Here is a 24,806-nt window from a genome sequence, read left to right on the forward strand (position 1 = left end):
GGTCCCTAAGAAAGCATAGTCAGGATTCCAGAAACTGATGCAGAGTGCACTGTGTACTGTTCACGTGTCTATTTAGGTGATCGTCTGTGAGCACTACCATGGAGAACAAAGATTGGCCAGACTTACTGTGGGCAATGATCCAAAGTTCCTGAGTGTTTGTGCTCACAATCATGGCTTTGCTCTACCTGTTCACCTAGCAGTATGGACATGTTAATCTGTCGCACGTGATGGTGCCCTTATAGGTGACATCCATATAGAAAAGTGGTCAAAGTGTGGAACTATCTTCAGAGTTGTTTCAAATATGGCATGAGTGAGAGCCTGTGTGTGAAATGAACATTTGTTTGCTTTGTTGTGTACCTGCCCCCACTAGCTAAAAGCGGGTTGACTTTTTATGTGTAGGAAAGACAGGTGGAGGGGATGTGTGGCATTGGGAAAAAACTGATAGTTGTGTACAGTCACTTCACTGTATTCAAACTTTGCTCATCCATTATATAAACTGTGGATAGACAGGCTTTTTTAGGTTCAGTGTGGAGTCTACCTGTGAAGATGCTCATGTGCTCAGAAACACAAGGAGTGAGGAGACAAAGGTTGTACTTTTGTGCAAGCCGAGCCTTAGTAATGATGCCAGTGGTTGTACTTGGGTGCAAACCAAGCCCTAGTAATGATGCCAGTGGGGCTCACCTCAAACCCAGCTGGTGGTCAGGGGCAGTGATGAGCACAAACCACGTCTTTCCTCATGTTATTGACTCCTGTAGTGCTACCAGTGCTTTGGGCACCTACTTTTAGTTGGCTGGGTGGAGAACTGGCCCTGAATGCTGAACAGAATATTCTGGTTGGTATGCCACTGCTTTCAGTTGCTTGCTTCTAGTATAAAACCCATTTTCATCATAATTGCCCCTTTCAGAAAGTTCATGTTTCAGGTTCTGTTTCCCCCCCCCCTTTAAGTCATATATTCCATCATTCAGGGTAAGCCACAAATGAGCCCTAAATTTTAAGAGTACAGGCATGAATTCTGCTCCAGTCATTAATGTACAATTACTGGTGTCTGTGAGATATGTACGTGCATCAAATGATATATTCATCCCAAGCATTGTTACATGAAACCAGATGTGTATCACCTGTATACACAGAAACCTGCTTCCATGTTTGGGTTTTCAAATTGAATCAGCCCACACAAGCAGTGTGTTCAGTATTAGATAATGAACATTACAGATCATAACTAGCTCAGAAGATGTTCTTTAAAGTGGCCATCATAACAGACAAGTGAAACATAAATGTCTTGAGATCTACTCTCTCATCCTCATTTGCAGTTCTTTTCATTCCTAGAATATGTTAATATGCATGTACAGCAGATCTTCTGTGTGGGTTTTCATTTTCAAACTGTCTCCCTTCAAATTCAGTAATTTGCTGTTCATTTGTATGGTTTCTTAATCTATTCAGGCACATCTAGGCAGGCATCTCAAGCCAAAGAGTACACACAAAATACTTGGGTCTCAGTTTTTGTGTCTACACGCCATATGTTTTTCTTTTCATTTTTAATTATAGGTTTGCAACCTCCTTTTACTGCAGACACAACTAGTCTCGCCAGTCTGACCTAAGGAATTCTTCTACAGTAGGTCAGGAATACAGTAAGGTCATGTAGGGTATGCTGAAATGGAGCACAAATGTAGCTGTGTATGAAACCTATCTTCTGAGGCAGTAAGTAAGAAGCATGTGTCTCAGCTGTACCGTTTAGGGGGCTCACATGATTAAATGTGCCCCCCTTGAAGAACCATTTGTTTCTCAATATAAAATTAGCAGGTCAGAGAAAAAGGTTCTAGCGTAGCATTATCCCGGACATTGTAATTTTCTATGTATGGGTGTGTTTCTGCCCCCTTGGGGAGAACCAGTGTTGTGTATTAGTTAGAATGCTGGACTAGAACTGGGAAGACCTGAGGTCAAACTTCCAGTGTGCCATGAGTGGCTCAGCCACTGAGCCAGTTGCCTTCTCTGAACCTGAACCGACTTGTGGGGTGGTTGTGACAGAGAAGGGGAGAACTATGTATACCTCTCTGAGCTCCTTGGAAGAAACGTGGGATAAAATTAATTCTATTATTTGAGCCACCATCTGCATTTTAAAGTAATGTAGTGCAGAGACAGAGAGAGAGAGAGAGAGAGAGAGAGCTCTCTGGAGCTCTTCACAGCCTTGGTTTTTTTTTGCCGCCTTGAATAATTTTGTGTCCTCTCCAAACCTGGCCACTATACTGCTCATCCTCGGTTCCAGATCATTTATGAACAAATCACAGAGCACCGGCCCTAATACTGATCCTTGTGGGATCTCACTGCTTACTTCCCTCCATTGAGAGAACTGCCATTTATTCCTGTTCTCTGCTTCCTTTCATTTAGTCAATTCTTAATCCATAGAAGAACCTGTCCTCTTATCCCGTGACTGTCAAGCTTACTCAGGAGTCTTTGGTGAAGTACCTTGTCAAGAACCTTTTGAAAGCCCAAGTATTTACTGTCTGTGTGGAGGCTTGTGAGCAAAAATTGTACTTTGTGAGCTACTGGCATTAAAGTTGTGAGCAAGCAGTCAGGCTACTGCATAAATTAGTTTGCTCTGGAGCTATCCTTCCTGAGCTAAGACAAAAATGTTTGAGCATGAGGTGAAAAAACTGTGAGCTAGCTCACAGTAACTCAGCTTAGAGGGAACACTGCTGTCTACCTAGGCATCTGACTCTCTTGTGTTTCCCTTTCAGCTTCCTTTTAAGTGTTGCACTCATTTTTGTAAAGTTTCCACTTTTGAAATCAAGTGTTATTGTTTTGGGGCTTAAGGGCATGTTTCCATTGATATGAATGTGGAGCTTTATAGCATTGTGGTAACTGTTCCCGACATCTTTTACTGGGTTCCAAGCCTCACCAAGTTCTCGATCATTACCCTTCTGGTTGGCTCTGTGACCAGCTGTTCCTGTGCACAGTCATTTATGATATTACTAGCAGTAAAGCCCGTTGTGGAAATAAATACAATGGGATCTAGAAAGAGGCTCTGGGGGAGTGCTCTGGCTTTGGGCAAACAGTGTCATTTTGCTGTGGTGACCTCAGCAGGGTATAATAGCAGAGTCCACTGTTTTCTCCAGAGGAACTGATCTCTGCTCCCTGAAGAGCAGTTGTAATTTTGAGTGATCTGTAGCCCTCACCTGGAAATTGGCAACAATTGTTACCCAGGACGAAATGGCTGGTTTGGAGGGTGGAGTCTATGGCATTCTACCTGTCTGATGTCCCACCCCTCCGCAAACCCCACCCTCTCCAGGCTCCACCCCTCAAATCCCCAGGAATTTGCCAGCCTGGAGTTGGCAACCCCATCTCCTTCGCAGCTAACCATCAACCTACCATTATCTGCCCCTTTGACTTCAGCTGACTTCCGCCCTCCCTTCTGCAGAGCAATTGTAATTTTGAGTGGTCTCCAGCCCTCACCTGGAGATTGGCAACAATGGTTCCCCATGAGGGACTGAGTGGTTTGGAGGGTGGAGTCTATGGCATTGTTCCTGTCTGAGGTCCCACCCCTCCTCAAACCTCACCCTCTTCAGGCTCCATCCCTCAAATCTCTAGGAATTTCCCATCGGGAGTTGGCAACCCTATCAGGATTGGCCCCAATATGTTTTCTCCCAAAGGGCAAAGTAGGTGACTGGACCAAACTTAGTTGCCTACCAACAGGCACTGAGGGGAAAGTAGGGTTGCCAACTCTAAGGAGGGAAATACCTGGAGGTTTGGGGGGTGGATTCTGTAGAGGGCAGCATTGGGGGGGGCGGAAGGACTCAGCAGGTATAATGTCATAGGGTCTACCCTCCAAAGCAGCCATTTTCTCCAGGGGAAACTGATCTCTGTCATCTGGAAATCAATTGTAGCAGTGGGAGATCTCCAGGTCCCACCTGGAGATTGGCAACCCTAGGGGAAAGTCAGCTGCACAGCAGGGGGTTGAAGAGAATGGTTTGATGGCTGCTGGGCCAAGATTGGCAACAATACTTCCCCAGGAGCAAATAGCTGGGTTGGAGGGTGGAGTCTATGGCACTGTAACCTGTCTGAGGTCCCCCTCTCCGGCCTCCACTCCTCAAATCTCCAGGATTTTCCATACCTAAAGCTGGCAACTTTATCTCCTCCCCTCTCAGTAGCCTCTTATTTTGCCTTAAATTGGTTTTGATGCCAGCAGAGTGAGAAAATGCCAGAGGCTCTGGGTGGGTGCCTCATCGTAAATGCACCAAACAATTCCTAAAGATTTGCCAAAACACTACTCTGTCGACAAATTGCAGCACTTTGAATTAGCACCAGAGCTTTAAGAGCTCTCCAGCTGTCACCTGGAGACTGGCAACAGCTTGTTTGGAGGGTGGGGAGTATGGCATTGTATCTGTCTGAGGTCCTCCTCTTTCTCTTCCTCCTCCTCCTCCTCAGACCCCACCCTCAGCAGGCTTCATGAGGTGTGGAATGGAGTGAAGTCCAATCAGCTTCCATATGCAAAAGACCTTGAAGGTTCCATATGCAACTGACATTCCAACTGCCTTGCGGGGAGGGGGGTGAGTTTGAGGTGTGGAATGCAGTGAAGTCCAATCAGCTTCCATATGCAAAAGACCTTGAAACGCTGGGCGGGACTGCACAAAGCAGCCAGTCAACCCAGCCAGCGTCTTCTGACTGACAGTTCAAGCGTCCATACACTAAAGGGGCCAAATTTAGAATGTTCATATAGAATGTTCTTACTCAATTATATATAAGGAGAGATGTAACCTTGTTTCTACACTGTGGCCCCCTGGCACGAGTAACTGTTGGAGTTGAGTTTGGTATTAATGAGGTATTAAAGAGGGCTGGGATGCTGTGCAAGAAGATGAAGATGTGGCTTGGCTTTATGAAACTGTTATGGAATCATCTATGCTATATTGTCAGTTTAGTTGGGATTAAATGTGGCCTGGGATAGGATCTTGGGATGTAGGAAAGTTAAGGGTCGGGAAACCCAAAAGAAAAGAGTCTAAAAGAAAGAATTCGAAGAAGACAATCAGCTGGGGAAAAAAAAACCTAAAGGAAGTCTGTGCCAAGTAGGCAGCTTGAGGGAAATGAAGAGAGGTATGGAATTGGGGCGAGAGAGGGCTAAAAAGACAGGGGGGCTCTGAAGATACTTTGTAGTGCTTAAGATTTATTTATTTATTTATTCAATTTGTACCCCACCCTCCCCGCCAAAGCAGGCTCAGATGAGGAGGAGATATAGACTGGGGGGGGGGGGGGGGGAGAGAAGTGCCGGAGAAGGTGGTCAAGAGACAGTGAGGCTAAAAAGACAGGGGGGTCAAGAGACAGTGAGGCTAAAGTAATTATTCTTTTCATCTCCATTCATCTTAAAGCCGTCTATACTTGTGGCCATCACTACGTCCACTGGCAGTGAGTTCCGCAGTTTAATTACTCATTGAGTAAGCATGAATTTCCTTTTGTCTTTCCCAACAACTTCAGTGGATGCCCCCAAGTTCTAGTATTATGGGAGAGGGAGAAAGCGTCTCTGAAGTGATGGAGGATATAGTGATGAAGACACAGGGCTGAAGGGGGGAGGGGCCAAGGAAGAAGTGAGACTGGGGCAAAACTGTACAGGGAGACTGTGAGCTACTGTCAGGAAGGAAGACGGCCAAGGGAGCATAGGTTTGCGTAGTCTGAAGCCTCACCCTGGACAGGGAAATTCTGTGAGCTGTGGCTTGTATTGCCAGTTCATCATTGTGAACTGACCTAGGGTGGTAACCAGGATCAAGAAGTAGTGGATGGTGGTATGCCTGAATGCCTTGTATTTTGAACTAACCAGCCAGTTCTGAAACTTCCATATGTGGAAATGGAGGGGGGGGGGGGGGGGGCTGTTGCCTATATCTGCAGTACTCGCAATCAGGGTCCATGAACTGTGCTGCTGATCTTGAAAATCGGTGGAGTCAAGCATGCATTACATAGTGGGTGTTGAGGTAGATTACCCTGAGTAATGCAACGGGATAACATTCTTTCATTCCTCATGAAGTAATGTGATCACACTGTGTTCCAGTCCCATTTATTTTAATGGATATCAGGTAGCCAGATATAAAAGATCCAGCTCGGTTTGCTGTAAACCTGTCTGGTATATCTTTCTTGTAGCTCCCAAATGCTTTCCTACTGAACATATTGGCACTGAGTTAATTGAATAAGAAAGACTGTAAACAGTGAGGAAAGGCTGGTACAGTGCCTGATTCCCATGGTATTATGTATATGATGGCAGAACTAGATTCTCTCGTTACAGCATGGCAGTGCTGTGAAGTAGGAAAACACTGAGATTTATTTATTGGGGGTATTTCTTGTCCTACTTTCCCCCCAGTGGGGATTCAGAGCATCTTACCAGAAATACTGATACAGCTGAAATGAGCAAAATACAATGTAAATAGAAATAAAAGTTACACTAAACATCCTGTGCTGGGCTGGGATCTACTGGCCAGTAATAGAACTTGCTCATTCCACCTTTAATGATTACCTAATCTGGGATCTACTGGGACAAACCCTCAAGGCCACAGGTTGCAAACCATGGGACTAGAAGGAGCCCTTTGACTTGCACCGGAAGACTCACGCCTTTGGCCATGCCTAGGCCAGGAAAAAAGAAAAACAAAGCAATGGTGTAATAGGAAGAAAAATTATTTTATTCAGTTATACTGCCCCTATGCATTTCACATACGCATCTTCAGGAGATTTACAAGAATGTAAATAAAAACAAGAAAATAAATTACTGTCAAATTAGAATTAAGACATTTAGTAAAAAAGAATAAACACTGAGCATGTGAAAAGTGTTTAAATGGATCTAGAATCACAAATCTATGACATGTTTCATATATTATTCTGGTGTAGTAAAGGAGCATTATATAGACTACATATGGATGGAAACATGGATCTTAAAACAAAATGTATATAGATTATTCTGAAATGTCCACAAGTTAGAAAAATATGCAACTAACCTGTAAAATTGTATTGCCAAAGCAGTTCCAACAGCAGGAGAGATAACAATTTGAGGCTTTCATTTAACCTGTGAGGGACCAGTCATCAGCTGGCAGTCATCTTCCTCCGGTTCCTCTCCCTTGCTGAAAGAGCTTCTGGCCATACCAGTATTTAATTACCTGCAAAAAGAAGGAAGCAAAAACTCAGCCTAGAATTAGCTGACAGTAATTCCCCACAATTCCCATCCCTTGTATAATAATACAAGGCAATGGCAGGAAGTGCTGCTAGAAGGTATAAAGGGAGAAGGCAGTATTCTGTTTTCAGTGGTATCTTGTTTTTCATAACTTTTGTTGTGGCATCACAATAGAGTATGAGGGCAAATGTGCAGAGTGAATTATTTCAGAAATAACAAAATACTAAATCTATGGAGTAAACAGTTCATTTATTTATTTGATTTGTTTCTCAACCGCCCTCCCTCGAAAACTGGACTCAGGGCAGTGTACAACATGGTCATAAAGCATGAGATAAAACAGTATTATAGACCAACAGTTGAGCTAAAGATGGCATTAAAACCCGAAGAGCGTTGCTGCAGGACAGGGGATGGGGTGTCAAGATGGAGCCATTGCTGTCCTCAACCGAACACCTGGCAGAACATCTCTGCCTTACAAGCCCTGTGGAACTGTAATACGTCCCCGCAGGGCACGGATGTTATTCAGCAGAGAGTTCCACCAGGTTGGGGCCAGGGCAGAGAAAGCCTTGGCCCTGATCAAGGAAAGCTGGATATCTCTTGGGCTGGGGACCACCAGTAGGTTTTGATCTGCAGTAGGTTTTGAATGTGTGTGTGTGTTTTTTTGTTTTTGAAGTTGTATGGAACTTGCATTAGGATCTCTTCATTTGCAGGTTTTGGCATGTGCTTCTTGAGTAAGGTAGACCACAAAAGAATGTGTACTGTAGAATTAACTACGTTTTGGTATCTTGGTGTGATGGAGCTCACAGTGACACAGTTGCAGAGACTATTTCCGGTATTCTAATCATATTTGTTAGTTTGTGTTTGTCTCATTACTGTGCTGAATGCTAATAACGATGTTTAATGTTCCCTGTGCAGCAGATAATTCTTCATTAAAGATTTTTCATTGTTTAGAAATCCCATAGAAAGTATCAACATGGCTGAGCATCTAGCAAAATTAGCTGTCGGAATCATCCTTATAGCATTAAAACAGTGATGATGTACTTGCAGCATAAGTGCAGGTCCAACTCGAATACAATTCCATTGATTCCATTAATGCACCTGATTCAGCTTAATATGTTGCATGTCCCTTGATCCTCAACCTTTTGCCTAGTAGGAACAAGAATGAACTAGGAGAAAGGAACCTTTTTCCAGTATGTGCTAAGTGACTGCAGCAGTTCTAGAAATTCCCTACCCCTTAATTATAGAAAGGGAGGAAACAAAGGTCTTGAGAATTTCTTTGATCATTCTCCATGAGGTTTCATGGGCATTTCTCACAGTCCGTTGTTTTGGCTCTTACTGACATGTGTCAAAACCTTACCTGGACTGATCCTGTGTGGGAGCCAGAGTTTCTCATTCATTTTAATAAAGGCTTGGCACATCTTTACAGAGTGGAGCTGCGGTGGCTCAAGTGGTTAAGATGCTGAACTGCAGGCTGTGGAAGGTCGGTAGTTCAGCAGTTCGAGACCCGAGTTGCCACATGACGGAGTGAGCTCCCGTCTCTAGTTCCAGCTCCTGCCAACCTAGCAGTTCGAAAGCAAGAAATTGCAAGTTGATAAATAGGTACCGCTTCGGTGGGAAGGTAACAGCATTCCGTGCGCCTTGGTGTTTAGTCATACCGGCCCCATGACCACGGAAACGTCTTCGGACAGCGCTGGCTCTTCGGCTTTGAAACGGAGATGAGCACCGCAACCCTAGAGTCGGACTTGACTGGCTTTCGAGCAAGGGAACCTTTACCTTTAATTTATTCACAAAATGCACCCCCCTCCCTTTCAGTTGGACCCTGCTTTCTAAACGTCTGCTTTGCTGTGACCCCCTTTGCTGCCTACTGATCATTCACAAGCTCCTGCTGTCCTAGCAGATCCTTAGTTGCTGCAGCTATGGAACAGCATCAGCTTAATCTAAATGATACATTCAAACACGCAGAAAATGTTTGCAAAGCCTAGAATGGACAGTAAGATTGACACAAAACTGAGCATATGGGTGAGAAGACAGAGGCTATTCTTTTGAGCACCTTTTGATCTGTTTCCCTTTCCCAGCCCAGAGTGCATGTATTTACATGCATTCTTTTTTACTCCCACAGTTTAGTATCTTCAAACAGGTTCTGGAATATTTCTTTGGGAAGAGCTGAAAATGCTAAAAATAAGTGAGGAAGGAAATGGGCTAGGTCCTACAAACAACTGCACAGATAGGAGGAAGAAACCTGTTTTCTGTGTAAACCAGGTCTGGATTTTTGCATTCTATTTATGCTGAGTTCAGCAGTGTTCACTGTCTTGTTGCTTTTGTTATTCATGGCTCTGATGGTGCACAAAATGACTGGGATCAATGTAAACAGAATGGCATGTGACAGCAAATCTGTCCTGTTGTGCTGTTTGGGGTGTGTGTTAGGCAACCTTTCACTATAGAAGGCTGCTGCTGAATAACATTGGTGGTGATCAAAATCTTGTTGTGCCTCAGCTACCTAGAGTAGTAATTTATTATTTTATTTAAACCATTTATATGATGCCATTCCACCCAATTGGGTCCCTAGGGTGGTAAGCATCAAGCATTAAAACCTTTCAACATTAAACACATTTAAAATAAAGCATATACACTATACAATACACAAAATTATTGTGTGTGTGAAGATTTCAATAATGTCCCAGTGTGCTTGGGAAACTAAAAGCTAGTTGTTTCCCCTTTTAAAAGCCTTATCTTTCTGTAGCTGTTATTTCATCCCCAAACTTTGCATCCTATTTGGTGAGCTAATTCCTGTGTATGCATACATGCATCTGAATACAAGATGGTTCTGTTAAAATATGAACACCCAGATCAGCAGCTTTTCAGAGCAGTGAGGGAGCTTGTGTGTGCTTGATCCCGGGCAGCTCCTGTAAATGCCAATGGGAAGCAATCATGAATGACTGATGTAATTGCACCCTGTGCTACCGCTGCTAATGTGCTTTCTAAAACTATTTTGCTGCAAGAATTTAAGAGAATTTATCTTATTCACTTGCACCTCTCCTTGATATATTGAGTAGCTCTTGTGACAGGATTCAAAGTACCTTTAACACTCAAATTTAACTTGTTACTCAACTTTTAGGATGAAGCCAAGTTAGAAGGAATTTTCTGCAAGGTAGCTCATACAGGGGGCATTCGACAATTATATGCTCAATCATGTCCAGGGAGTTAAGATCACAGGGGCTCAGCCGTTCTTGTCTTGGGATTTGATAATATCTGCCATAGAGTATTCTAGAGGGAAATGCGTTAACCCTGGCCAGAAGAAAAGCTCTGCGATGAAGAGGGATGTCGAGATTGTAAAAATATTGGGGCATCTTGCCTAAATGGTTAGAGAGGCCGAACATGGCAGGTGAACACGTATGAGGTTGGGTAGGGTGTAACTTTTGCAGATCAATATCTAAGTGTCGTTGTTTGATTAGTTTAAATATGAGGCTCATTGGTTAGGGTTAGGTCTTCAAGAGGAACACCAAGTTGACTTAATTTAGATATAATTATGGAATCCCAGGAGGAATTATGCAGTTCTTTTTGCAAAAAGGATAAAAGGGAGCCCGGCTCAGCTCTGAAGTAGATCCTGAGCCAGTAATATTCCTAGATGGCTTCCAGTAGATACTGATGAAATCACAGAATTAATAAATAACTTGAAACCAGGTAGGGCCCCCGGCCCTGATGGACTCCCTGTCGAACTTTTCAAGAAATTTGCTGATTGGTGGACCCCTCTATTAGCCAAGCTATTCACATCTATTAATCAGTATGGTGTTCTCCCAAATTCATGGTTAAATTCAATCATAATCCCAATTTATAAGAAGAGCGATCCTAATTTACCTAAAACATTCGCCCTATCAGCCTTTTATCAATCATGGGAAAATTATATGCGAAGCACCTAGAATGCCGTTTACTTGATTGGGTCTACTCTAATGCCATCATAGGGCCAGAACAAATTGGCTTCTCCAAAAATAAATCAACCCTAGATCATTGTCTGATTCTTTCTAGCCTAGCCGAAAAATATATGAAACTAGGTAATAAAAAACTGTTTCTAGCCTTCATCGACTTAAAAAGTGCCTTCGATTCTATCTCAAGAGAAAAATATGGGTTAAACTGTTTAAACTAGGAATTGACTTATACCTCCCATTCCTTCTAAAAAAAATTACACAAAGCCACAACAAGTCAAGTTAAGTACTCTCCAAATGGTAGGCTGACCAATAAAATTCCATCTAAGGTGTTAAACAAGGATGTGTCCTTGCCCCCCTTCTTTTTAACCTATTTGTTTCTGATTTGGCATGCTCATTTGAGCTTGTGAACAGTTATCCACCCAAACTCTGAGGCAAATCAGTACCCATCCTTTTATATGCAGATGATACTGCTATTTTATCTTTCACTAAAATTGGACTTCAAAGATATCTAGAAGCCTTTAACAACTATTGCCTCTCCAATCATAGAAGTAGGACCATAAAACTAGCGAGGATCTCTCTAAACCAACTTAGATCCTTCTTCTTTACCAATGGTAATCAGTATGTCCCTGCTGCAATCCGAGTATTTAACTCTAAAATTCTATCTCAGGTCCTGTTTGGAATCCCTATTTGGTTCACTGCCCTTAACTGTGATGTGGAGAATATCCAAGCGATCTTTCTTAGACAAATAATGGGTGTCCCCAAAAGCATGCCTTACTTTACAATCTACCTTTTAACACTGTACTCCTTTAATACTGAGACAGTTTCAAGACATATCAGGCAGACTCCTTTATCCTTGTTTAAAACAAAAAAGTACTCAGGTGCTCATCTGCAATTTTTAGTTTCCTTGAAACAACACTTTCTTTTGCAGACATTTTACAGAATTTTTAACAGAGCAGCAGTTGCAGAGTTTCAATATAATCCTTGAATAAATAAAAATATGAGAAGTATAGTTTTAGGGGCCTAACTCTTCCCTTTCCTATCAAATCTATCCCACTCTAGCTGCTGTTAGCTGGGGATTTTCATTTTGACCATGGCAAAGAAGAGACCCCTGCCTCACTATCCATTACAGTTCTCAGGAGTATTGGGCCATATGCACAGGCTATTTATTTATTTATTTACATTAGACTTGATATCCCGCTCTTGTCCCATGGCTAGGGTCTCAGAGCGGCTTACAGGGTTTCTGGTGCTAATCACCTGTGTTCCTAGCTAGGGCCACAATGTATGAAGGGGGGGTGGGACAACCTACCGGCACCCCCTCTGTGGTGGCTATTGCTGTTTCTCCGTTGGCTCGGCATGGTCGGGTCTCCTGGTCCAGCGGGTTGTTCTTTCTCTGGCGTTCTCTGGCGTCTCCGGCATTCAGTGGTGGCGATCTCCTCCTTAGGCGCGCAGCTCCACCTACTTTCCGGCCCAGCCACGTACTTTCCGGCTCTGCTGAGCCGGAACTCGGCATCTGCGCACGCCCCTTTCTTCTCTCTTCACCGCAGCCCTCGGTGTACTCCTTCTCCGCCGCCAGGGATCGCTCAAACGCGCACCTTGCCTTGCTCGCCGCCGCCTTGCTCGCCGCACCACCAATGCCGTCCACGCCAGGATCGCCGCCGCCACCATCGTTGCCGCCACTGCCGCCGTCTCCGCTATCTCCGCCATCTTCAGCCAACCACACAGGGTGCCCCCCACCCCTCTAAGGGTGGGTACCCATTTACCTACTTGCAATTAGGTTACGGAGAATTTTTAAAAAATGGATTATGAATCTGACCTACCAGATGGCAGAGTTTCAATCCTAAATACATTGAATACTGTGAGATTTATTTCTTAGTAAACACACTGCCTTGTGGTTTAAATCTACACATGCTAATACTTTAAAAATTGGGTGCCCTCCAAAAAAGGACAAGTAGAGAGAAAGAGCAAATGAAAGGGCAGCCTTCCACCTGGTGCAGAGGATATGCCATTAAGTTGGCTTCAGATTAAATACAGGGTGCACATACACATCACTGCCTGCCAGCCAGTCATGAGAAGCAAAATGGCAGCCCGGGGGGAGGGGAACTTGGCTGGAGGAAGATGTGGGAAGGGAAATCCCATAAGCTTCCCTGCTAAGAGAGTACTCCTTCCCTCTCAACCTAAGTGGCCACTCACCAGCTTCTGCAATCACAGATGCATGAGAAGACTCCTAGCTGCAGTGGGTGGGGGAGGAGATGCAGAAGCAAGCAGAACAAGAAGTCAGAGCAACCAGCTGTTGTTGAGGAAATAAGAGTGCTTTTGCCTGCAGCAGTAACCTCATCAGCAACCTTGGAAGCTACTTAGAGGAACCTTGATGGGTGGAGCCTCCAGAAATGTTCAGTATGCTAAATGCTTTGTATCCTGTTTGTGTGTGCAAAAGTAGCAGCCCTTTTACTGTCCTTTTCCCGCCCTTTTTTGCAAAAGCAGGCCTGACATCTCCTGTACCCATTCACACAGCTGTTTTATCTTCATGGCACACATATATAGCCTTCAACATCCTAATGTGTGGAGAGGGGGAATGACAAAGCTGAGTGGTATGGGTACCTGAGCTTTGTTGGCTAGTAAAGCACCCAGAATGGCTATAATGCTTGCATAGAGGATAAGACCAAGATGGGGCTGACAGAAGAAACCATGGAGACCAGAAGAAATAATGCTGCTATTGTGTTTTTTGCAAGAAAGGGACAGGAAGAACAGCAGTAGATGGTGCCTCTTGAGGCAGGAAGAACAGTGTGGGTCTGAGGGGAAATGCCTTGAAAATGATAGTAGCAAACAAGCAGGCTGGAGGGCTGCACAGAAAGAGTTCAGGGGGCGCATGTGACCCTCCAGAGCTGTTGCCAGCATGAGCCCATGGGGGCAATGCCCCCTCCTCAATCCACCTTGTCCCCCCTCTCCTGGTCTCCCGATCCCTCCCGGGAGTCTGCCAGCCTTGCCTCTGGCAAGCTTGCTTGGCTTGCCTGCTTGGAGCTGCAAGGTACACGCCATCCAGGATTAACCCACACGACTTCCTGTGCTCACTACTTGCTTCTCATCCTGGCTGCCTTTTCGGCCAATGCCAGCAACTGGCTGTGAGTGCAGGCACTGCAACCGGGCAGGGAGGGAAGGCGAAGCTGAGAACCAGTGATCAGGGCAGGGCAGGGGTGTGGGCTGCAGGCATCCACGACCATCGCTTCTTCCACTGCCCTTGCTGCAGCAGCAGCTGTCGCTTTTCTCTCACCTACGCTTCCCACCACCCACCTACCCACCGCAGTCGCTTCACCTGGCCCTGGAAGGTTTTCTCCAGCTCTTATTTATTTTTATTTTTATTTTCTTATTTTTGTGACATTGCAGTATTTCGGGAGTTCCAATGAAAAAAGATAATTGGACGGAACAAAGTTTTGTTTCCTGCTCCCCGCCGCTGGGACGTACAAGGCTCGTGCTTTATCTGCTTGTAAAGAGGTATCCCATAACCTCTGTTTAATCATTTCTCTAGCTCCTTTATAGCCAAGGTGCAGGATAACTAACTATACTGGAGAAACCCAGTAGTGATAATTTACATTCAGTTGTTGAAACCCAGCTTGAGCAGAAATTGTCTAGAAGAATTACGGTAGTCCTGAAGGGGAAAGTTTTATCTTAAGCCGTAAACAAATGGCGTGAAACCAAGATCCTAATCCAGCCTCTAGCCTAAGCAGGTATCCAAAAACTAACCAAGGCTGCTGGCCCTGTGTAGCTTCTGAGATCTGACAAGATCAAGCTAGCCTGGGCTATCCAGGTCAGGGCACGGAATGTTCAGAGGGGTGGATTTGGAGGGTTATCGGGGATTGGTAGATTGGTGTCTTCCCTGTTCCTCTATGTGCTCAGCAGTTTCATTGTGCAATGCAGCTATAAGGCAGCAATAAAATATATGGGACTTTTCAGGGGGGAGATTACAAGGTAAGGGAATTGTTATCTCTTGCATTCTGGTAGAAAACACTGGCTTGGCAGGATTGAATCATTTGATCTCTATTAATATACTGACAAATAGCAGACAGAGTAATAGATGCTGAACTTTGATCCTCTGTAAAACTGGAACGTGATCTTCTGTTGCATAAAAGCACTGATGTGTAAAGACAAATAGATTCATCGTCTAGCAGTGAGGTGTCCTGTCAGCTTTCCTTTGAAAGCAGGCCTTAAAAATGTGTGTGTTGTATCTACAGCTGCCAAACTAGGCTTCCCAAGTCCCCCTGGGGGACGGGGAAAACCCCGCCCCAGAGGTCCGTTCCCCGCCGCTGGCGGATCGGGGCCCTGGGGGGACTCCACCCTGACGTGCGCGTCACCCGGAAATGACAAGACCACGCCGGGCACACTGGGGGCGGGGCCACGGCAGTCTGAGGGAAAACTCTATGGTTTTCCCTCGTATGGCCATGGCCCTGCCCCCAACGTGCCTGCCATCGTCATGTCACTTCTGGATGACATGCATGCGGCGCACACACCAGAAGATCGACTTGGCAACCCTATGCCAAATTCCTCAGGTTAGATACCGTATGTAGCATCTGGAAAACAAATGGATATGTATTGAAAGGGACAATGAGTGAGAAGGTTACATTTTTTTAAAAAAGTTCAACATTAAGCAACAAAAAATTAACTATTCATAAAAGTGCACATTAACAAAGCAACATAAATCAGTGTCAAATTTGGATGGTTCCTGATTTAAATTTTTATTTTGGAGTATTTTTCAGAGGTAAATTTCAAGAACAAAATTTGAAAAACCTTTGAAATGTAAGCTGAATTCTGAAATACTGCTGAATATCAAATTAATGTGAAATATTATTTCAGAGCTGCATCCAGCACTCTCCCTCTGTGTATACACATAAATATCCTGATCAGTAGACCCCAGTGGTATAAAATGTTTTAAATAAATAAAATTAAATAAATCTGTTCTGTTTAAAATCTTTTTAAATGCCTGTTGCTTGATGGTTGGTACCTCTTCTATCAATGAAGCTTCAGAGTTGTTAATCCAAATGTAAATATTCAGGGAATAGCAGCCCTATTGTTCATTCATACAAAAAAGACTGGATAAAGGACATGAATCTGATAATACTGACTTCTAGAAATAAGTCAGTTTAGATCTTTGTTGTGGCTTGTACTCATGCCATCTATTTTATTTAAGATATTTATGTACCACCTGTCTGCCTGAGGGAGATATAGCCGGTTGCAAGTCTTGTGATTAATTTTATTTTGTTCTGGGTCAGTTGCAACAAAAAGAGTTGTGGGCCCCTGTAAGGCAGAAGTATTACCCGAGGGATCAGGCAGGCCTGTGGAATGTGAACACTTAGAAATAAGTAGGTCTTTAAGATGTGTAGCATGCTAGTCACCTTCTCATGACTAGTCTTCCTCCATTTGTGGAGGTGCAAATGTTGAACCGAGGTGAAGAGTTTCCGTAATATATGCCATGTTGCTCATGGTGTTGCTATGTCTCAATGAAAGCAAAATACCACACCTTTGCAGGTACCTATAGTTGCATGGCCTTGAGTAGACTGGAAGCTGAACAATGGGTCTGAGGAGCAATGTGGAGCAGGGCAAATGTGTGTTTCTGTTGTGCAGCTTTAATGGGAGATTGGTAGAACAGGCTTGGTTGACATTTTCTGGAATCTGTTTTTTAATGGAAATTTATTAATAGTTACAGAGGAAATAGGAGGAGGAGGAGATTTTTTTGTTAACCCTGTAGAAGTATTGAAAATGCAACTGGAAAATGCTTTGGTTATAGCACTATTGTTAAAGCAGAACTTCTCACTTCCATTACAGTACATATATAGCACATCTATGTTAAAAAAGCTAAGGCTTTATGAAGCCACAGGTCTGGGACCTCAGAATGCTATGACACATTTTGGGTTGCATTTTCTGCAGGTGGTGTTTGAGCCATAATATCAAGGAAACAAGGGCTAGGAGGGAACTTTTTAGCAGAGAAAACCATAAAGCCAATGTATAACTAATTGCCTGTGGGAGTGATAAGCTTTCCTGAACCTGATCAGAGGAGTTCAGGGATTATATAACCTCTGTTTTCCTATGGCTCTGGGATGTCCTTTGCCCACAGTACCAAAAAGCCTTTAAAGTACCTTTTGAGTGGTCTTTGCTTACACTGCTAGAGCTGCAACCAATGCTTGTGATTGGGACTAAAAATAAATTTAAGAGAATAGCACATTGTGTGAATGTTCAGAAGCATGGTGAGCTGATTTAGAACTCAGGAAGGAAACAAATGCTCCATGTATGATATAGGTGACCATCAGGAGGTAAGCAAATCTGTATTCCATACCAAGTAACTGAGTTTTGCTGACATCACTAATAGAAATTATGGGATCCTTGGTGGCAGCTTCAGTGAGAGGGGACCGTAGCTGTTTGGATGACACGCAAATAGAATCTGTTTCTCCTAAGGAAATCTAGGGAGCCGAAAAACGCAGTGGCTAAGGTTACACTGGGCAAAGCACTTACAGTGCCAGCCCAAACAGGTCTACTCATATTCCTACTCAGGCCTATTCAGTGGCACTTACTCCCAGGAAAACATTCTCTGGACTGCACAGCGAGAGATCTATAATTGGATCTTTTCATCATTTTAAAAGATACATTGTAGCCGTTACCCCAGTTTGAATCAGGAGCACACTCCACCGGTGATACCCATTTTGCAATTTTCAAGTGAAAACGCTTTACTTCTTTCCATATTTTAAAAAGAGTTCTGCATATAGTATGCTGGTTAAAATGTTTCAGGTCTAAATTGTACCATATGGAGGCATACCAGCCCATCGGTAGGTCATGAGGAGCTAGAAAAGATTCTTAAGTGTAAGGATGTGTTGCTGGTGACCAAGATCAAGATAATTCATACCACAGTGTTCCCCATTACTATGTATGGGTGTGAATGTTGGACAGTGAAAAAAGCTGACAAGAAGAAAGTTGATTCATTTGAAATGTCATGTTGGAGAGGAGTTTTAAATGTATCAGGAGTTCCAAAAAGACAAATAAGTGAGTTCTAGATCAAATCAAGCCTAAATTCTCCCTGGAAGCTAAAATCACTTAAAATTAAGGCTATCATACTTTGGTCACTGGAAAAGAGAATAAATCTTTGAAAAGAGGAAGACCTGACATAAAATGGATTGACTCAGTCAAGGAAGCCATGGCCCTCAATTTGCAAGACCTGAGCAAGGCTGTTAACGATAGGACATTTTGAAGGTAATTAATTCATATGATCACCATAAGTTGGAAGTGACTTGACAACACTTAATGTACACCTATTTCTCTGCACTCCAGCACATTGTTTTCCTTATAATTGCAGGCGATTTCCCAAGATGAATATCTATGAGATTACTTAAAAGATTTGTTAGGCCTGTGTATTGTGGTGGTTAGAGTATCAGACCAGGATCTGGGAGGCCCAAGTTGCCGTGGAGGCTCGCTGGGTGCCATTGGGCCAGTCACAAACTCGCAGCATACTCTACTTCACAGGGTTGCTGTGAGGACTCTTGAGTTCCATTGGGGAGAAAAGCTGAAGTAAATAAATATATAAGTAGGAAAATATATGCACTGCTTAGAAGCTGAAAAATAGCCATTTGTCTGATGAAGATGTTGACACTGGCTCACTGTAAACTATGGATGGAAAATAAAGAACAGAAATAAGAAAATGTTCTCCTCTCATCACTCTTCATCCTTAACCATAATTTACCATTACATCTGTGTCTTCTGCGACCTGAGTTCACTGCAGAGGGTTTGTAAATCCACTTCAGTCCCTGGTTTCCAAATCTGGTTAGGATAGGAACCCTGGTTAAACATAACCTTTAGGGAAAATGTAAGGCTTAACAGTGTTTAAGGCAAGCAAGGAAAGGGAGCAAATTTATTTCTGTCTTTTTTTTGCTGAGGTGAAGAGCATAGGTGAAGCAATGCATGATCCAGAGGCAGCTCCCAATTTGCAAGCCACACCTTGCAGAAAATAGTTATTCCTTGTTGAGCATTTGAATGTGTTGATCATACATCCCATTATTCGCTTAGCAGTGCTACCTAAAGAGCTGCTGATTCAAGTATGGGTTTATTCTGCAAAGTTAAATCCTGTGCTTTTCTTTACAGAATGCAAAGGAGAACATATTTATCACTGTGAAAAAATCTTTGTGACATGTACATGGAAAGGCTGGATTTGCCTGTCTTGAAGGCAACATAGTTCTGACTTGACCTGACTCTCTCTGCTTATCTGTTCTTTATTCTAGGATGTTCTTAGTACATACAAGGAGATTTTCCTGCAGTATTTAAACAAAGCAAGAAGTCTTGTAAATGAAAAGTATGCTGGGATTGAACCATTGCAACTCATAGCGTTAACAGTTGCTGCTACCCTTCTGGTGGTATGGCTATATACATTCATCACCCAACTAGATGGTAAGTGTTTTCTATGTCTAAAGAGAGAAAAGTGTTGACTATACAATGCTTTTTGAGTGTGTTGTATGCTTTAATCAATGTTTCCGGGTATAAATAGTGGTTTGAAATCTGGTGCCAAAGTTCAGTTGTACCCCTTTGAGATATGGGGCAGCAATTGTTCATATTGCAGTTTTAGCATAGTGCTAGTTTTTGTGTCAAAAAGCAGCTAGCCCCCATGATCGCAAAGAATGAATGAATGAATTGAATTTATTACAGCGCATAGCCAGCAATATAAAACCATACCTACAAATATTTATCATATAAATAGATTACAATGTCTAAAATATCCAGATGGTAAAACTATTTGTGTAAAATTATACAAGCATTTTAAACTCTAAAACCAGAAATACGGTGTAAAAAAGGACAGAATTTTAGTCTTAAAAAAATAAAATAATAAGAATAAAAAGATCAATTAGATTAAAAACAAACAGTCCTAACCCAAGTGGCTGCCTGAACACTGATGAGCTTTTACAACCAAACAACAAAATTTCGCTATCTGGTGTAGCGCTATATGATCAGAATTTAAAAGCAATTTCTCTATCTTATCCTGATCCGAGGAGCCAACCAAGAGAGGACCAATAAGTTTTGTGCGAGCTTCGTTATATAATGGACATCTTAGGAACACATGTTCCTGGGATTCTATCTCCCCAGACGCACACATGCATAGCCTCTCATTTCGGGGAGTTTTCTTGAATTTGCCCTCAAGAACTGCAGAAGGTAAAGCAGAGCATCTAGCCAGCGTATACGCCCTCCTAAGTTTATTTGACTCCAAAACGGATAAGGGATATTGTGGGATTTGTTAAAAATAATAACATATCGTCCGCAAAAAATGTGATTTTAAATTCTGTATTTTTATTAGGACTTCTGATATATTTTTTGTGGTTCTAATTTTCTGTGCTAATGGCTCCACTGCCAGGGCAAACAAAAGTGGCAATGGGGGCAGCCTTGCCTTGTTGCCCTTTATAAAGTGAATCTTTTGGAGAGCATTTTATTTATATTTATAGAAGCTTGTGGGGAATCATATATTGTATTAACTGCATGCAAAAAATTATTACCAAAATTCATTTTTTTCTAATAAGATTTTTTAAAAGGGGACTTCTGGTGGGTGGATCGGCGATGGCGATCACTCTCTTCGGAAAAACTTGAGTATACCTTGGGCGGATTTCTCACCCGTACATGCTGCTGCCTGACTATGGGCGAATTTAGAGCCCGAGGCTTGGATAATCATGCCAAGGTAACGAAAGTTGGTTACCTGTTTGAGATTCTGGCCATTTACACTCCACTTTCTTAACTTAGGTCTCCTGCCAAAGGCCATCACCTTCGTCTTCTGATAGTTAATAATCAATTTCTGTTCACTACAATAACTGGCAAACCTTTTTAATGCCCTTCTCAGGCCAATTGAGGTTCTAGAAAGAATAACAGCGTCGTCAGCATATAAAAGTATAGGAATAGGGCGCTGGGCCAGTTTGGGTGAGTGGAGATCTGTACCATTTAAATATCCAACAACATCGTTAACGTAGAAGTTGAAGAGAGCTGGAGCCAACATACACCCCTGCCTAACTCCCTTGAGGGTGGAGATTTCATCTGTCAGGTGGCCCAACCCGGTACATCTAACCCTCAGGGAGGTATGTTCATGTAAAGCACGGATGAGAGCTAGAAGTCTCCTATCTATTGTGGAGGCTTCAAGTTTACTCCATAGTACAGGTCGAGAAATAGAGTCAAAGGCTGCTTTGAGATCGATAAAGGCCGCATATAAAGATGGGGGGCCCTTGCAAACATATTTTTCTATAAGATGCTTAAGTAGAAGACAGTGGTCAATAGTCGATCTGCCCTGCCTAAACCCTGCTTGTTCCTGAATTATTATATCATCCTGCTCCACATGATTGCAAAGAGATGCTTGGGAAACGTAAAAGGAAACATGCAAATACTCAGAAAGAAGCTAAGTTAAATGTGTTCTATTTCACTTCAGTATATAGTTTTGAAAATAAACTAAACTTTCAACAGTTGACTCAAGTTCTTGCTGCATGTTGTAATATAAGGCCAATCAGCCCTTTCTAGTTCAAGGTTATTTTTAGCCTGTCTGTTAGTACTGAACATTAGAGATGGGCACAAACTGGTTCATGAAATTCGGCATGAACTTGGCCTGGTTTGGAGCCCCCGAACCCATGTTTGGGGAAGGCGCCAACCCCAGACATTTACCAGACTTTTGTCCAGTTCGGCTGTTCATGCCATTTAAACCTAACAGCTGAGCAGTGTGGGTCTGCAGCTGATCTCTTAGGTTTAAATGGCTGCAAGCCATTTCACCAGTCGGTTTTGCTTCCCCCTGCTTCCAAGCAGGGGAAAGCAAAACAGACTCATGAAATGGTCATTTCAGCCTAACAGTGGGGTGGGTCCACCTGTCAGCTGTTAGGTTTAAATGGTTGTGAGCCATTTAAACCTGTCAGTTTAGCTCCCCCTCGCTTTGAAGCATTCTTCGAAGTGGGTGGAAGCAAAACAGATGGATTAAGTGGCTCCTAGCCATTTAACCCTTCCTGGGTGATTCTCCCCTCCCCCCTTTCTCCCACCCACGATTACCATTTAATGTTTGGTTTGAACTGGAATTACTATTACTGGCAGGTTTGGAATGGATTTTTTAGGTTCGAGCCTATCTCTGCTGAACATACCTTGTGCAGTAGGGCATGGCCTTTCTAGCTAGATAAAAGAGTGCATGCGTGATTGGGGAGTTAGAAGGGACTTTGTACTTTAAGATTAACATGTGAAAATCAGGTTTGTTTGAGAACATTCTAAAACCAAGAGTTCATTGTTAAGTTCTGTTTCCATTATTTACACAGTGGGTTTTTGTTGTTGTTATTTTAATATATAGTTTTCCTTTATTCTGAGGCTTTTCCTAGTCTTTTAGACTGTAAATAAGTTTTTAAATTGGATATATTTTTCCATTGTTACTCTCCTTCTGCACTTGCAGGATACAATTTGAAAGGCTTTGATACATTCGTTTACTCGTTTCAGCTATGCCAAACAGATTGCAGTGAAGGCTGGCATGTTCCTGGGCATGTGTGTGCTAACTACTCATTTGGATTTTTCCCCCTCCATCCAGAGGGGCTTCATGACTGAGCATCCAGAGGGGGGGCTTCATTACTGAGAAGGGGCTGGACGTGGGCAAAGACATAGCAGTTCCTCTGGCAATAGAGGTTAAGGATTCATCTCCACAGTTTAGAACGGGGATTCCCAATCTTTTTGAGCCTACAGGCACCTGTGGAATTCTGACACAGTGGGCGCAGCCACAAAATGGCTGCCGTGGCTTATCTTCAGTCACACAGTGAAGATCCTTGTGCTGTGGTGGCTGCTGCTACCAAAGCAACATTTTAAAAAATCTGCACAGTCAGATCTCCAGTGACCAATCAGTAGCCTTGCTGGGAAAAAGCTTCATCTGGCCCCACCCACTTTCTAAACGCCCTTGGCAGGCAACCAGAAAGGTGTTAGCAGGCATTGTGGTGCCCACAGGCTCTATGATGAGGACCCTTGGTTTAGAATGTCAATGTAGTACCATAAATACGGAAAACAGATCTTACAGAAAAAGTTGGTGTGACCAGGGTACTTATTTGTGCAGTATACACTGTGCTGTTTGTGCATGGCAAGAGGTTTCCTGAGTTGTAAATATTTTGAGAACTGGAGAGGGCTATGCACAGTTCTCAGCATCAGATTTTTAAGAGCTTGGATGACTCGTTTTGTAGTTCTTTTTTTCTGTAAAGATTTAGCTCTCTCAGGATGAAATGGCATGTTTGCCCTTATTAAAATCTGGCTGTTAATTACTGAAAATTACATAGATAGGGCATGTGATTAATTATGCAGCTGAATGTTACGTTTCATTAAATGACACTGAAAACTCTCAGCTGTTTTCAGTGTCATTTAATGAAACGTGTGGGATGTATACAATGACTTTTGGACTTGTAGATAGCCTGAAGTCATTATTGACTTCCTCATCACACTGTCAAATGCTTGTATCCCGCCTTAGGCTGGGGGGAGTTTCTTCAAGGAAGGAAGGAAAGCCTTCCTCTGACTTAGGTGGCTGTTTCATTGGAGAAAGAGTCAAGTGTGCTGGAGGAAAGCTGCTTAAGTTAGAGAAAGAGTTTAAATTTTGCTTGTTGGAACAGTAGGATACATGGCTGTCTTTGGAAGCGAGGGGATTGCATGACTTTCTTTTATACTTCCTTTGTAGATATAAAGTTACGAGCTAAAAAATGGTTCTTCAGAACAGTACGAAAATTGCCTATTATTGGCCCTGTGGTAAGTATTGACATAGCTAGTTAATTCTGTATCAGGAAAATTTCTTATAATTATTGTTTGTATCAGTTCCTTTAATGGTCAGAATAGGAAAATGTGCTAGTGCCTTGTATATTAATATAAAATTAAATTGGGGGGGGGGGGGAGATCAGTAGCCAGGTATCTTCCCTTGTCCAGCAATTGTGTTCAAAAGCCTTCCTAACAATCTTAGTAAAAAACCGAGGGGGCCAGGCATGCCTCCTTTGGTAGTAACTGAGAATGCTGCATAATCTTACAGAAAATGAGAAGGGAAAATGTAAAAACAAGGCATCGGCAGTCACACTTGACATCTGGGAAGGTTTATATAGAAACATCTCCAAGGGGCATGAGGGAGATGATAAAGACATCAATTTCCCCTTCCATTAGACTATCTACTTATGAGCTGAAGCCATGGAAAAAATAACTTCTTCTTTTAAAGAAAGTTATTAAAATTGAGAAGAAATGGAAATAATTGCAGTACTTTCTTAACACTTGTCTTGTTCCTTTAAGAACCCTGCTGCTGGTTTAAGAGAACACAAGACCAAGCCTCATGTCCTATAGTTATTTGGGAGAAAGGAGGGTGTATGAATATATATATATATTTAATCTCTCCCTTATTATAATTGAATAGTGGGTGCCAAAATTCTAAAATGCGCCCCGTTAGTGTATGGGCGGAAAAAATGCCACTCAGAAGACGCTGCCTGCGATGACTGGCTCCCTCAGCGAACCTGGGCTGCCATTGGCTGGGTGGCTGGGAGGGGAGGGAGGCAGTCATGCAGCCAGCGTCTTCAGAGCGGCCATTCTTCCGGACATACAGTAAGGCGCGCATTCGGCGAACGGAGCCGGTAGGCTCCGTCCGCTGGCTTCCCCCCCCCCAGGCACCCACTCCAGGCCGGCCAACGGGGCCTGGAGGTCCCATTCGCCGGCTCCCCCCCCCAGCCCCACTCCAGGCTGGCCAACGGGGCCTGGAGGTCCTGTTCGCCGGCTCCCCC

General features: G+C 43.2%; 1 protein-coding gene across 1 annotated transcript in view; it reads left to right on the forward strand.

Moving 5' to 3' along the window:
- Positions 1-24,806, forward strand: part of SGPL1 (sphingosine-1-phosphate lyase 1) — a 79,669-nt gene that overhangs the window by 14,012 nt on the left and 40,851 nt on the right. The window contains exons 2-4 of the mRNA XM_015423242.1: positions 19,099-19,127; positions 19,311-19,476; positions 23,732-23,799. Of these exons, the coding sequence (XP_015278728.1) occupies positions 19,099-19,127; positions 19,311-19,476; positions 23,732-23,799 (263 nt within the window). The remainder of the gene's footprint in view (positions 1-19,098; positions 19,128-19,310; positions 19,477-23,731; positions 23,800-24,806) is intronic.

The sequence above is a fragment of the Gekko japonicus genome, unplaced genomic scaffold (assembly GCF_001447785.1).
Source record: "Gekko japonicus isolate JY-2015 unplaced genomic scaffold, Gekko_japonicus_V1.1 scaffold901, whole genome shotgun sequence".
Lineage (NCBI taxonomy): Eukaryota > Metazoa > Chordata > Lepidosauria > Squamata > Gekkonidae > Gekko > Gekko japonicus.